Source organism: Canis lupus, chromosome 3 (assembly GCF_048164855.1).
Source record: "Canis lupus baileyi chromosome 3, mCanLup2.hap1, whole genome shotgun sequence".
NCBI classification, from domain to species: Eukaryota; Metazoa; Chordata; class Mammalia; order Carnivora; family Canidae; genus Canis; species Canis lupus.
Genome location: NC_132840.1, coordinates 44,245,098 through 44,260,317, shown reverse-complemented (window position 1 = coordinate 44,260,317; position 15,220 = coordinate 44,245,098). Strand labels below are relative to the sequence as shown.

The window sequence follows — 15,220 nt, the reverse complement described above, 5'->3', positions numbered from 1 at the left end:
ATTTTTAAGATTTTATTTATTTATTCATAGAGATGCAGAGACACAGGCAGAGGGAGAAGCAGGCACCATGCAGAGAGCCTGACTGTGGGACTCAATCCAGGGTCTCCAGGATCATGCCCTGGGCTGCAGGTGGCGCTAAACCGCTGCGCCACCAGGGCTGCCCTGTTTTTTTCAAGATTTTAAATAGCAGGACTTAACATATGTAGAAATAATCATTACACTGAAATGCTGGCTGATTTAAATTTTATTTATCAAGAACTAAAGTGGCATATTATTATTAACATACTATATCTTCGAAAATTTAGACATAGTTTTTGTCTTGAGTCAAAATTTATAAAGCTTTTACTTTATGTGACATATTATAAATTTTAGTTACTTTAAAGCACAAACACTAAAGTGTAGAAATAATAGGTGAAATTAGTTGAGTTCTCATGATCAAAAAGAAAACAAAACAAAAACATCAAACAGAAATCATGTAATTAGGGGTGCCTGGGTGGCTCAGTTAGTTAAGTGGCTGCCTTTGGCTCAGGTCATGATCCCAGCGTCCTGGGATTGAGCCCTATATCAAGCTCCCTCCTCAGTGGGGAGTCTGTTTCTCCCTCTCCCTCTGCCTCTTCCCCTCAGCTTGTGCTCTCTCTCTCTCTCTCTCAAATAAAAAATAAAATAAAATAAAGAAATAATAGAAATCATGAAATTATAAACTATCGTATATTTCCTGCCTGCATACATATGTACCTTAATATTAGAAATCTAAAAACAAATCATTCACTGAATCACCCATGTCCCCAGTCTTAGATATACTGCCATCTACCTGCTTCTTTCAGAGTATTATTCCTTGAAAAAGTTGGCACTACTCACTCTCCCCACTTTGTGTTCCATTTTCCTAATCAACCTACTGTGATCAGGTCTTCCTTCTCAGCAATCCACCAAAACTTCTCTGTCAAAGTCATCATCCTTTGCCAAATACAATGCCAGTTGTCCGATGCATTTTACTCCATTTGTCAGTGGCATTCCACAGCTGCTCACTCTGTTTCCACATGGCTTCCAGGCCACCAACCTGGCCACCAACCTCTTTTACTCCTCTTCTCTCTCTGATTGCCTCAGTCTTTCTCTCACTGAACTCTAAGTGGATGATCTCAGGCAGTCCCATAAACATCTATATGCCAGATACTCCCATATATATCTTTCCTGAACTCTACGATCATATGTCTAACTGTCTACTCAGCATCTCTTGGATATCTATAAGCATCTCAAAAATAATGTGTCACATACCTGATCCTCCCTAAATTTCCCCATCTTAGTATCTGGTACCACTATTCACTGACATGCTCAGGGCCAAGTCTGAATGTTATCCTTGGTTCTTCTCTGCCCATACTCTACACCCAATCCACTAGAAATTTTGGTCAGCCCCATCTCCCAAATGAATCTCAACTATGATCATTTCTTTACTTCTCTACAGCTACATTCCTAAACCAGCTAGATCATTCCAGTTAGCCTCCTGTCTGAGCCTTCTGATTTCAGTCTTGTAACTATTATTCTTCTTTTCCCCATTGATTTCCTTCTTCACATGTCAAGTAAATTTTAAATATACACACAGACAAAACACACACAGACACACACACCTGAAAATACCACTCTATTGGTTCAAAACTTCCCCTGTAATTAGAATAAAATCTAAACTCTATAGCCTGGCCTACCATATGACCTGAATCCAATACCTCTGACCACATCTTCCAAACATTCCCCTGCCTTATTCACTCTAAGCACAAAGGTTTTCTCTTTGGTTCCTCCAACTTCCAAGCTCAGTCCATTTCAGAGGTTTTATGGGTGCTATTTTTCCTGCTTGAGGCACCTTTTGCTCTGGATTTTTGCATGGCTATCTCTTTTTTACATTCAACCCAAATGCTATCTCTTTAACAGGTCTTCTTTGACCTCCATAGCTGAAATAACAGTCCTTACACCTACCTGGCCCTCTCCATGTCTTATTTCTTTTGTGGCACTTAAAATTTTAGGACATTATCATATGTGCCCAAGTATAAGGAAAATTTTTTTTCTCAAAAGATTATCCCTGGGCAGCCCCTGTGGCACAGCAGTTTAGTGCCGCCTTCAGCCCAGGTGTGATCCTGGGATCGAGTCCCATGTCGGACTCCCTACATGGAGCCTGCTTCTCCCTCTGCCTGTGTCTCTGCCTCTCTCTGTGTGTCTGTCGTGAATAAATAAATAATGTTTAAAAAAATATTATTCCTGAGGAAAAGACAAAATTTAAGTTTCTTACAAACTCTATCATAGCACCTTCTCTTAACTATTTTTTTAAATATTTAATTAAATTTTGGCTCTAAATGTTTCTAAAAATCACCTGACAGAATTAGTTTTTAAAAGAGAACATAACAATATTTTATAAATTTCATATATATTTTTCCTGTGGTATAACTTCATGACAGAATTCCTTAGATGACATTTTAATCATGTTGTAGAGACCACAAATATAACCCTAGAGAACAAATTATTTGAAAATCCTAATGTTAAAATATGATGTCATGCAGATTCAAAAAGTGGCATATCCCCAGTAACTTAGAAGGAAATGACAGTGAAGTTTGTAGAAAAACTTTGTGTGAGATACTTGGAAAAGTGGCTCTAGTGTCACTAGACATCTACTGATGCTAAGATGCATGCAAAGAGTTTATATATAATGGTCTCAGGAAATAGGGAAAATAGTAACGCTGTTAAGTTATATGTTATATATAAAATACATACCTATATAAAAGTAAGTTAATAAATTAAATATTTTAAGTGAACATGGCCTATATTATTCACATTTGTAATCATATGTTCAAGCTGATCAAAAGAAACTGAGAATCTTTGCACTAAAAATATGTGATGGCACTACCTATTTGGATTTTTCTTACAATCAGATTTGTATAGCAAATTATTTAGTTGTCTACTTTTTTATTGTTTCTCTCTGCTCACTATTGTTTGTCTCTGGTTTTTGAGGCAGGAACTTTGTCTCATTCACCATTGTTTCCCCAACTCCTAGATCAGTGGCTGACATACATGAGCTTCTAAGAAATATTTATTGAAGGAATAAAAAAAAGTATAAAATAAAGATAAAAAAATAAACTTCTAATTACTTTTAGAAATTGTTATCTGACCAGTGAAAAAGTAACAACCAAATAATACATATCATTTAGACAGATCCAAGACTGAAAGAAAAACTGTTCTTAAGAAAGAATTTAAGGGGGGGCCTCAATGACTCAGTCAGTTAAGTAAGTGTCCAATTCTTGGTTTCTGCTTAGGTCATGATCTCAGAGTCATGAGATCAAGACCTTCATCAGACTGCATGCTCAGTGAAGAATCTGCTTAAAAAGTCTCTCTCTGCCTCTCCCCTCACTCGCACTTGCACACACTCTCTCTCCCTCTCTAAAATAAATAGGTAAATCTTTAAAAAAGAAAGAACTGAAGTAATAATTGCAGAGATATCTATACTACTGTGAAAACATTCTAGAAGCCGCTTTTAATATTCCCAGTTCTACATTTGCTGTCCTTACCACATTGGTCAAAGTAAGATAAGCTATTGAAAAATTTTGTACACAATATTTAACCTGTTTGTATGACTGATGTTTAGATCTATTACCTTTCTAATGCACAACTTACCAACATTTATGGGCTTAACTGACATTAGAGGTGACTGAAAATTTATTCCACCCAACGTGATTTTCAAATACATAAGAAGAGTGTGGTTGAGTTTGGCTGTTGGCACAGGCACATGGCATTCACAGCTGTCATGAACACTGCAGTTGCATGGAACAATCTGAAAACTTCCCTTCTGGGGGACTGGAGGTGACTCTTCTAAAACTTCAGGCCTATGTGAAAAAGGAAGAGCTAAATATCAGCACAGATGTGACAGGACTGGATTTATTTAAACTATATGACAAAAATCCAAACTGAGGTGAACTATTCTGGACATCCAGCTTAAATGGCATCTAGAAAAAACAGGGTACATTATATCAGAAACACAAAGAAAGGGTTAAAGCAGGTTAGCCATTAGAAATAATAGCAGGAAGAAAATAGTGAAGCAACAGTGAAGTACTAAAAGGAAAGAAAAATTGCGATCCTAAAACTCTATACCCAAAATATCTTTCAAAATAAACATGAAATAAAGGCTTTTTTCAGGCATACCAAAATTGAAAATATTTGTCACTATCAGGTCTGCATTATAAAAAAAATGCCAAAGACAGTCAATCATACAAAAAGGAAATGGTAGCAGATGGAAGTCTGATTCTATACAAAGAACTGAAAATAGCTTTAAAAGGGTAAATAGTTACTGACTGCTTAAAGCAAAAATAATACCATGTAGTGTAGAGTTTATAACACAGGTAGAAGTAAAATGTATGACACTGGCTCCCAGTTTGGGGGCAAGAGACATAATGTAAGCATGCAGTTTTAATGTTCTCATACTATACATTAATTGATATAAAATTACTTAAAGGTACATCAGTTAGATTATAATAAGTTAAAAACCTATATCATAAATCCTAAAGCAATTGTTAAAATAATAAAACAAGGGGTTATAGCTAAAGAACCACAATGATCAAGCTAACAGAGTATTGGTATAAAGACAGAAAAACAGATTAATGGAACAGAATAGAGACCAACACCTATATGGGCAACCAGCTTTCTACAGGGATACAGAGCTTTCTCTCTGTGAAGAAATGGTAATCTTCTCATTAAGTTGTGCTGAACAATGGGATATCTATATGCAAAACAAAACAAATTTCAATCCATACTCACACCAGATTCAAAAATTAATTCAAAATGGATCATCAGTTCAAACGAGAAACCTAAAGCCATAAAACTTCAAGAACATGGGGACAAAAATGTGTGACCTTGAGTAAGGTAACATTTCCTTAGATGCAACACCAAAACCATGATCCATAAAAGAACAAATTGATAAACTGGACTCTTACCAAGATTGAAAACTCTATTTTTTGAAAGAAAGACACTATGGAGCAACAAAAAGACAAGCCATATACTGAAAGAATATATTTCCCAATTATTTATCTGATAAAGTACTTGTCTTCAGAAGATATAAAGAATGCTCAAAACTCAATAAAACAATACAATTAAAAAACAGGCGAAGATTTCACCATGCACTCAGCCATAGAAGATAAACAAATGAAAATAAGCATGTGAAAAGAAGCCCAAGATCATTAGTCATTTAGGAAATGCAAATTAAGACCACAATGATACCACTATCCACCTTTTAGAATGGCTAAAATTTCAGAAGTTAATTAATGGAAGTGAAGAAATTAGAACTCTAATGCACTGCCAGTGGGAATGTAAAATGGTACCACTTTGTAAAAACAGTTTAGTAATTTCTTAAGTTGTTAAAATTACACCTATCATAGGATTTACACATTCTATCTCAGGTATTCATCCAAGAGAAATGAAAGCCTATGTCCTTTCAGAGACTCATGCACAAACGAACACAGAGACTTACAGCAGCTTTATTTGTAACAGCCAAAAATGGTAAGTGACTCAAATGTCTATCAACAGGTGAATGGATAAACAAATTGTGGCATATCCATATAATGGAATGCTACTTCACAATGGAAAGGAATGAACTGAAACAGTCAACAAAACTAAAAGACAACCTACAGAATGGGAGAAGATATTTGCAAATGACGTATCAGATAAACGGCTAGTATCCAAGATCAATAAAGAACTTATTCAATTCAACAGCAAAGAAACAATCCAATAATGACATGAGCAAAAGACATGAACAGAAATTTCACCAAAGAAGACATAGACATGGCCAACAAGCACGTGAGAAAATGCTCTGCATCACTGGCCATCAGGAAAATACAAATCAAAACCACAATGAGATACCACCTCACACCGGTGAGAATGATAAAAATTAACAAGACAGGAAACAACAAATGTTGGAGAGGATGTGGAGAAAAGGGAACCCTCTTGCACTGTTGGTGGGAATGTGAACTGGTGCAGCCACTCTGGAAAACTGTGTGGACGTTCCTCAAAGAGTTAAAAATAGAACTACCCTACGACCCAGCAATTGCACTGCTGGGGATTTACCCCAAAGATACAGATGCAGTGAAACGCCGGGACACCTGCACCCCGATGTTTATAGCAGCAATGGCCACAATAGCCAAACTGTGGAAGGAGCCTCAGTGTCCATCAAAAGATAAATAGATAAAGGAGATGTGGTCTATGTATACACTGGAATATTACTCAGCTAGTAGACATGACAAATACCCACCATTTGCTTCGATGTGGAGGGACCTGGAGGGTATTATGCTGAGTGAAGTAAGTCAATCAGAGAAGGACAAACATTATATGGTCTCATTCATTTGGGGAAGATAAAAAATAGTGAAAGGGAATAAAGGGGAAAGGAGAGAAAATAAGCGGGAAATATCAGAGAGGGTGACAAAACATGAGAGACACCTAACTCTGGGAAACGAACAAGGGGTGGTGGAAAGGGAGGTGGGCGGTGGGATGGGGTGACTGGGTGACAGGCACTGAGGGGGGGCACTTGACGGGATGGGCACTGGTTGTTATGCTATATGTTGGCAAATCGAACTCCAATAAAAAAATATATCAAAAAGGAAAGGAATGAACTACTAGTGGATGCACACAATATTAATGAATCTGAAAATAATCGTGCTGTATGAAAGCATGACAAAAGTACTGTATGATCACATTTATATAAAATTCTATAAAATACCAAGTAACCTGGGTAACAATGCAGATCATTCATTACTTGGGGACAATGGAGGGTGATGAGAGTGGTAGGGTGCCACAGATACAGGCGGTGGATGGTGTTACAAAGGGGCAGTAAGCAATTCTGTGATTGGTAGTATATTCATTTTCTTTATTAGGGTTGACGATTTTATGAGTGATTTCACATACCAAAACTTACCAAGTTTAAACCTTAAATATATAATAAAACTGTAAAATTCCCCTGGGAAGCCATCTGGCCCTGGACTCTTGTGTCTTGGGAGGTTTTTGATGACTGCTTCAATTTCCTCCCTGGTTATTGCACAGAGGAAGACATAGACATGGCCAACATGCATATGAGAAAATGCTCTGCATCACTTGCCATCAGGGAAATACAAATCAAAACCACAATGAGATACCACCTCACACCAATGAGAATGGGGAAAATTAACAAGGCAGGAAACAACAAATGTTGGAGAGGATGCGGAGAAAAGGGAACCCTCTTACACTGTTGGTGGGAATGTGAACTGGTGCAGCCACTCTGGAAAACTGTGTGGACGTTCCTCAAAGAGCTAAAAATATACCTGCCCTACGACCCAGCAATTGCACTGTTGGGGATTTACCCCAAAGATACAAAAGTAATGAAACGCCGGGACACCTGCACCCCGATGTTTATAGCAGCAATGGCCACGATAGCCAAACTGTGGAAGGAGCCTCGGTGTCCAACGAATGATGAATGGATAAAGAAGATGTGGTTTATGTATACAATGGAATATTACTCAGCTATTAGAAATGACAAATACCCACCATTTGCTTCAACGTGGATGGAACTGGAGGGTATTATGCTGAGTGAAGTAAGTCAGTCGGAGAAGGACAAACATTATATGTTCTCATTCATTTGGGGAATATAAATAATAGTGAAAGGGAATATAAGGGAAGGGAGAAGAAATGTGTGGGCAATATCAGAAAGGGAGACAGAACATAAAGACTGCTAACTCTGGGAAACGAACTAGGGGTGGTAGAAGGGGAGGAGGGCGGGGGGTGGGAGTGAATGGGTGACGGGCACTGGGGGTTATTCTGTATGTTAGTAAATTGAACACCAATAAAAAATAAATTAAAAAAACTGTGTAAATATATACAGTTTATTGTCTATTAATTTTATGTAAATACAGTTGTTTACTCAAAAAAAGAAAATTTAAGAAAAACTTTTTAAGCAATACTTTGCCTATCACTGTAAACCTACAAATGAGTGAACTAACCTTAAAAAGTAATTGCAGGGGTGGCTGGATGGCTCAGTTGGTTAAAAGTCTACCTTCACCTCAGGTCATTATCCTGGGGTCCTTGGGATCCAGCCCCGCTTCATGCTCCTTGCTTAGTCGGGAGCCTACTTCTCCCTCTCTGCAACAACCACCCCCTGCCCTGCTTGTGCGCTCTCTCTCATTATCTCTATCTCTCTCTATCAAATAAATAAATAAAATCTTTTTTTTAAAGGTAACTGTACAGTTTTTCATTGACTTATGATGGGTTACCTCCTGATAAACTCATTGTAAACTGGAAATATCCCAAGTTGAAATGCATTTAATACACCTAACCTACCAAATGTCATAGCTTAGCCCAGCCTACCTTAAACATGCCCAGAACATTTACACTAGCCTACAGTTGGGCAAAATCATCTAACACAAAACCCATCTTGTAATAAAATGTTGAACATCTCATGTAATTTACTGAATAGCATACAAGAGTTAAAGGAGACATTGAGAGAGAGAGAGAGAGAGAGAGAGGATGGTTTTAAGTGTATCAGTTGTTTACCCTCATGGTCATGTGGCTGACTAGGAACTGCCACTGCCCAACATCAAGAGGGGCTACATATCACCAGCCTGGGAAAAGATCAAAATTAAAAACTCTACTGAATGAGTATTGCTTTCATATCATTGTCATAAATCAAACCATTGTAAGTGGGTGACTGTAACTAGTTGGGTTGAGTTACCTATCTCAAGGCAGAAAGAATAATGGCATGCAACAAAGACACAGAGTTGTTATTTCTGATTTATTAGTGTTAGTTTTTTTAATCAGCCTGGTTGCCTTGAGAGTCTAAATCTAGGTGTAAGTAAAAAAGACTTTAAGGTGGGAGCCCTTGGGTGGCTCAGCTGGTTAAGCTGCCAACTCTTGGTCTCAGCTCAGGTCATGATCTTGGGATCTTGGGATCAAGTCCCGTATCGGGCTCTGTGCAGAGTCTGCTTCAGATTCTCTTTTGCTCTCCCTCCAGCTTGTTCTCTCTCTAATAAATAAATAAAATTTTAAAACAACAACAACAAAAAAAAAAACCTCTAAGGTGGAAGTTCGGGGTGGGGGGTGGTGGACAGGGGTAATTAATATTTCCCTGTCTTGCTTAAGCTATCCCATTCTGTCCAAAAACACCTGCTGCCTTCTATCTAAACCACTCCATCTTTTTTAAAGAATGTGGGGATGCGAAGAGAGTATTAATACTTAGATATGATCACTGCCTTCAGAAATACTGTAAGTGCTAAATATACTAATTAAAAATTACTATGGAGAAAGCATTGCTTTAGAAACTGCTAAATAGCATATATCTGAGAATTGAGATATCAATACAACATGAAAGAAATGGATCCAAATCTTTCATACATACACCACTAGTATTAAATGTGAGTTAAGATAGATTTTCAAGTTTCCTGAGATAGACTTCAGTATTACCTTAGTCCTAAAAGAAAACAATCAAGAAATAACATTTATAGGCCTTTTAACGTGTAAAGCAGTCTACTGGGCACTGTAATAGGGAATAATATTATTGTAGGAAGCACAGTAAATTAACACCAACACTTAAAATCAAGTCCTTCTGTTTATTTATGAGCCATAAGACCATTAGACAGGTAAGTTCTTTTTTGTGAGCCATGGTTTCCACAATCAACAAAGCAGAGAAAAATTCCTGCATCATCTTTATAAGGCTGTTATAAATATCAAAGACAATTACATAAAAGTATTTTTGAAAACTTTAAAGTGCTATAGATCCATAAAATACCATTTGGAATTAGCGTTGGAATGACTTAGCACTTTCAATTTTATTTAAATCTTTAAACAAAGCCAATGAAATGTTATTTTTTTAAAAAACCACATTATGCCTTTTAGGTGTTTTTCAAATATTAAAGGCTTTTATCAAAAGATTATGGAACAAATTGAAAAAATTGTGGTATTTTATGTCAGAAATATGCTTGTATGGTGTTATACTTTGAAGAACTCCCAAATTTTATAGTAAAAATAGAACTAAATAGAAAATAAGCACATCGTTCTTGACTGACACTTTTTAAAGGACAGAAAATTTAGTGATATTTTTCTTTTTTAAAAAGAAAGGTTAGGGACATCTGGGTGGCTCAGTGGTTGAGCGTCTACCTTCGGCCCAAGGCATGATTCTGGAGTACCAGGATTGAATCCCACATCAGGCTCCCTGCATGGAGCCTGCTTCTCCCTCTTGCCTGTGTCTCTGCCCCCCAACCCCCGCCTCTCATGAATAAATAAATAAATTTTTTTAAAAAAAGAAAGGTTAGAATTGCACTGTCTTACTATAGATGGTCTTGCCAATTCCATTTTTTTAAAAGATTTTATTTATTTATTCATGAGAGACACAGAGAGAGACAGAAAGGCAGAGACACAGCCAGAGGGAGAAGCAGGCTCCATGCAGGGAGCCCGATGTGGGACTCGATCCCTGGCCCCCAGGATCACACCCCAGGCTGAAGGCAGACACTAAACCGCTGAGCCACCCAAGGATCCCCTCATTTTTTCTAAATAGACTGGATAATTGTAGAATTGGGCTGATTACCAATTAGATTAACTACCTCGTTTCTCTATTACTTCACTGTTGTGTGCTCTGTTTAATCAATCTCCTTGTTAACTTCTTTATAATTTCAACATATACAAAGAAAATATATAGTATATATTCATAATCATGATTATATGTAATTTATATGTTTATTTTAGTAATTCATTATTTGTTTTTTTAAAGCATATCCATTTAGAAATTTCCCAAGGCACCCCAACAGATAACCCATTATGAAACTAATAATCAATCTAAAACTAATATTCAAATATCCTTCACAGGGGTAAGGAAACTACAGCCCACAGGCCAAATATACCTGTTTTTGTACAGCCTGTGAGCTAAGAATGGTTTCTTACATTACCAATGGTTTTTTAAAAAAAGGAAGAATGTCCCTACATGATAATTACATAATATTCAAATTTCAGTGTCCATAAACATAGTTATGCTTATTCATTTACATATTAACTATGACTACAAGGTTGTACGAAAGAGAGTTTGGCCTGAAAAGTCTAAAATATTTGCTATCTGACCCTTAAAGAAAAAATTTTCACTTAAAAAAAAAAAAAAAGAAAAAGAAAAAATTTTCAATCCCAGCTATTGGCCAGAAACATTTTGTACTCCCTACTGGTGGGAACTCAATGGGCAAAAAATACAGAATCCATATTAAATATATCATCATATTTCATTTTATAGCATATTTACAATTTACACAAACACCCTGAGAATCACTAATGTAATTTTTCAAACTACCTTATGAGGGAACTAATATCACCTACTTTCTAAGTGAGAAAGTGAGGCTCAGAGACAATGTAGTCCTTAAACTTGTCTGATGTCTTGTGCTTCCATGTTCATTGCTCATTTCATTATACCCAAGGTGTCTTATTATCACAAGACACTGTTACTGCTGCCATTTTATTATTTTATGTAGGGGATTAATTCCTTAGTGGCCACAACTAAAAAACAACTATAATCTGAAGCACCTTAACATTTCTATAAATCAGAACTTTAAAGAATTAGAGGATTATTTCAAATTACTTTTTCCTTGAAGAAAATATTAGATATTTCTCATATTTATGAGAGCATAATCTTTTCAGTTTGTGTGGAAACTGGAATACACAAGCCTCGTTATTTGTCAAAGTCAGCCTAAGAACTACTTTCATCTTCTAAAAGAAGTTTGAAGTATTTGTAAACATCAAACAACTACTCTAAATTTTGATAATTTAAAGCATAAGGATTAAAATGGTAATCAAACTTTTAAAATAAGGAGAGACATTGACTTAAACCAAACTTAAGAATTTCTGAAATTGGGACAGCTGGGTGGCTCATTTGGCTCATTGGTTGAGCTTCTGCCTTTGGTACAGGTTGTGATTCTGGAGCCCCGGGATCGAGTCTCACGTCAAGCTCCCCAGGGGGAGCTCACTTCTCCCTCTGCCTATGTCTCTGCCTTTCTGTGTGTGTCTCTCATGAATAAATAAATAAAATCTTTAAAAAAAAAAAAAGAATTTCCAAAATGCTTGAAAAATTTTTATGCAGCAAAGTATCTTATGCCTTGCCAACACACACTAATTCAGTGCCACAATTATTAATTTCTCTGTATGTGAACAAACTTTACTTAAAAGTGAAAATAGTAAAAACAAAACCAAAAAAAAAAGACTTCTCAAATTTTAAATTTGGCTTCTTTGCAAATTTCATCATATGGGCTATTTTCTGGTCAGAAGTAAGATATATATTTAGTACCAAAATTTCATTTTTGATAGCCACAGTGGTTTATAGAGAGAGCACATTCTATCCTCTGACCTTCAGTCAAATTATTTGTTCCCAGAATTATTTTTCTATGAATATATTAAAACTTCTCTAAGCAAAGATCTATGCTAAATTATTACAAGAATAACATCAAATGGATGCCACCCAAGGTCCTGACTGTGACATAAACTGAGAGCAAACTAGGGTGGACAAATGTGTACATAGGAATTGTTTAGAACAGTATTACTTTTGTATATCATTTGATCAAGTCATTTATTTTAAATAAATAAATTTTGTTACCCAAAAAGTCTACTTTACCAATCCCCCAAAGCTCAAAGACCAAATTAGTGTTACAGACTAGTCTCATCATCAGAATCACCTGGAGCCTTGTTAAAAATAGAGTCCTAGACTCTCCATGGAGAATTCAGTTGGTCTGGAGCTAAGGAACCTGTTTTCAGTAGGAGCCATAGATTGATTCTCCAAGCGTTAGCCCCAAACCAGTAGCATCAACATCCTCTGGAACTTGATAAAAATGCAAACTACTGGCTCCACTCCAGATCTTATGAATCAGGCCCAAGTGAAAAGTAATGACTAGATAAATCTCATCAAGGAGACAAGCTTAAGAAGCATTTTATAAAACTCAAAGTACTCTTCAGATATAAGATATTACCAAACAAATGGAAAATCAACAAAGATGAAAGGGAGAAAAGGAAAAAGGAAAAGAAAAAAAAAGAAAAAAAAAAGAAAAGGAAAAGAAGAATGCTAACTAAACAAATGAATCTTAGTATCTATCAAGTTAACAATAGAACCACAGGGGTAGAGGAGGAGGGAATATCTTAATTAACTTTGGGACATAGTATTTTGATCACGTAACCTTCAGCTTTAGCAAAGGCAAAATGAGTGTACAAGAAATATTGTACTCAGGGGCACCTGAGTGGCTCAGCAGTTGAGCATCTGCCCTTGACTCAGGGCATGATGCCAGGGTCCTAGGATGGAGTCCCGCATGGGGATCCCCACAGGGAGCCTGCTTCTCCCTCTGTCTGTGTCTCTGCCTCTTTCTCTGTATCTCTCATGAATGAATGAATGAATGAATGATAAATAAATAAATAAATAAACAAAATCTTTAAAAAAAAAGATTTAAAAAAAGGAAATATTGTACTCTAGCTAGTACCCTTGTTTTTCACAGTGGTGTAAGTTAGCAATTCCAAAACTACTTTACATGTATTCTAGGACTAAGCAAATGGGTTATAAATTGTGGGAAGTGGAAGCCAGATTTCTTACTGCTGGGAAAATAGAGAAAAAAGAAAGAGGGAAAGGGAAGGAGAAGGATAAAGAGGAAGGAGAGGAGGAGAGGGGAGAAAAGAGGGAAGAAAGGAAGAAAAAAAGGAAAGCTGGAATGGATCCTATGGTTTTTGGACTATAATGGGAGACATTATGGGTGCCTGGGTAGCTCAGCTGGTTGAGCTGAGGTCATGAATAACAACTTGGTTTTGCTCAGGTCATGATCTCAGTGTCCTGAGATGGGGGCCAGCATCAGGTTCCTTGTTCAAGCAGAGAGTCTGCTTGAGATTCTCTCTCTCCCTCTGCTCCTCTTCCCCACTCTCAATCTCTCTCAAATAAATAAATAAATAAATAAATAAATATTTTTTAAAATGGAGGATATTAGTAAGAATACATGCTTTTAATATATGTCTATACAGAGATATAGAAATATAGATTTGTGGATATGATACATACATATCATGTGTGTATTGTGTCCGAAATGTCTTGTAGTACTAGAGAGTAAGGAAATTCTCAAAAAAGAAAAAAAGGATGGGACACATCAAAAGGACATAGAGGCCAGTGAATAAGTTCCCAATGGCTAAATATGGGGCAATTTGAACAATAAAATTAAAAATGAGGGGATCCCTGGGTGGCTCAGCGGTTTAGCGCCTGCCTTTGGCCCAGGGCGCGATCCTGGAGTCCCGGGATCGAGTCCCGCGTCAGGCTCCCGGCATGGAGCCCGCTTCTCCCTCTGCCTGTGTCTCTGCCTCTCTCTCCTCTCTCTATGACTATCATGAATAAATAATAAAAAAAATTTTTTTTGAATGATAGCAACTGATTATAGCCCATAAAATAAAGAATCCACAAGTCCATCTGGTCGGGAAAGAAGGAAGGAGGAGGAGGGAAGGAGAATGGGAAGAGGAAGGAAGAAAATAAAGGAAGGAAAGAGAATGGAAAATGTACTTCTCACAGAGACAGCACTGTGGCCTCTACACACTAATGATACTAGCCCTAAAATGTTCTAATTTATATTGGGTACTTTTGTTTACTTTACAAATAATGTATTTTTCTTCTCTAAAATTATAGTCAGTTCTTTTCTATATTACCAATTTCTCTTCTCATTTTATTCATGTTTTCCTTTATATCCCTGAGCATGTGGAACATTGTAATAGCCACCCTTGCCTGCTAATTTTATTATCCCTCTCATTTCTGGACCTATTTCTATGGATTGATGTTTCTTTTCCTCCTGGCTAGGGGCTGTATTTTCCTGTTCTTTCATGTGTGTCACCATTTTTTACTAGATGTCAGACATTATGAATATGACATTTTCGAGTGTTGGACTGTATTGTTTTACTTTAAAGAATGTTGGATTTTGTTCTGGCAGTCAGGTAAGTTATCTGGGCACCAGTTTGAACCTTTCAAGCTTCTTAGAAGTTCTTTTGGAGATACGGTAGCCTTAAGGCTACTAAGGCTAATTTGGCCTCACTTTTAAAATGTGGCTATAATGAGGTTTTTACTGACTGTCATTTGATATTCAACAAATATCTCCAATCTGCTTGGTGGAAACTTTAATTATTCCTGGTCCTATGTAACTTTTGAGAATTGTTTAGCTTACAGTTCCTGGTGATCATTCTCTTCCTAGTGGTTCTT

At 36.7% G+C, this 15,220-nt stretch overlaps 1 protein-coding gene across 6 annotated transcripts in view; it reads right to left on the bottom strand.

The window, feature by feature from the left end:
- The window catches only part of LEPR (leptin receptor), a 93,850-nt gene that overhangs the window by 43,688 nt on the left and 34,942 nt on the right, over nucleotides 1-15,220 (bottom strand). For all 6 annotated transcript variants that reach the window (XM_072820646.1, XM_072820645.1, XM_072820650.1 and 3 more), the window contains one exon: nucleotides 3,652-3,860. In XM_072820646.1, the coding sequence (XP_072676747.1) occupies nucleotides 3,652-3,860 (209 nt within the window). The remainder of the gene's footprint in view (nucleotides 1-3,651; nucleotides 3,861-15,220) is intronic.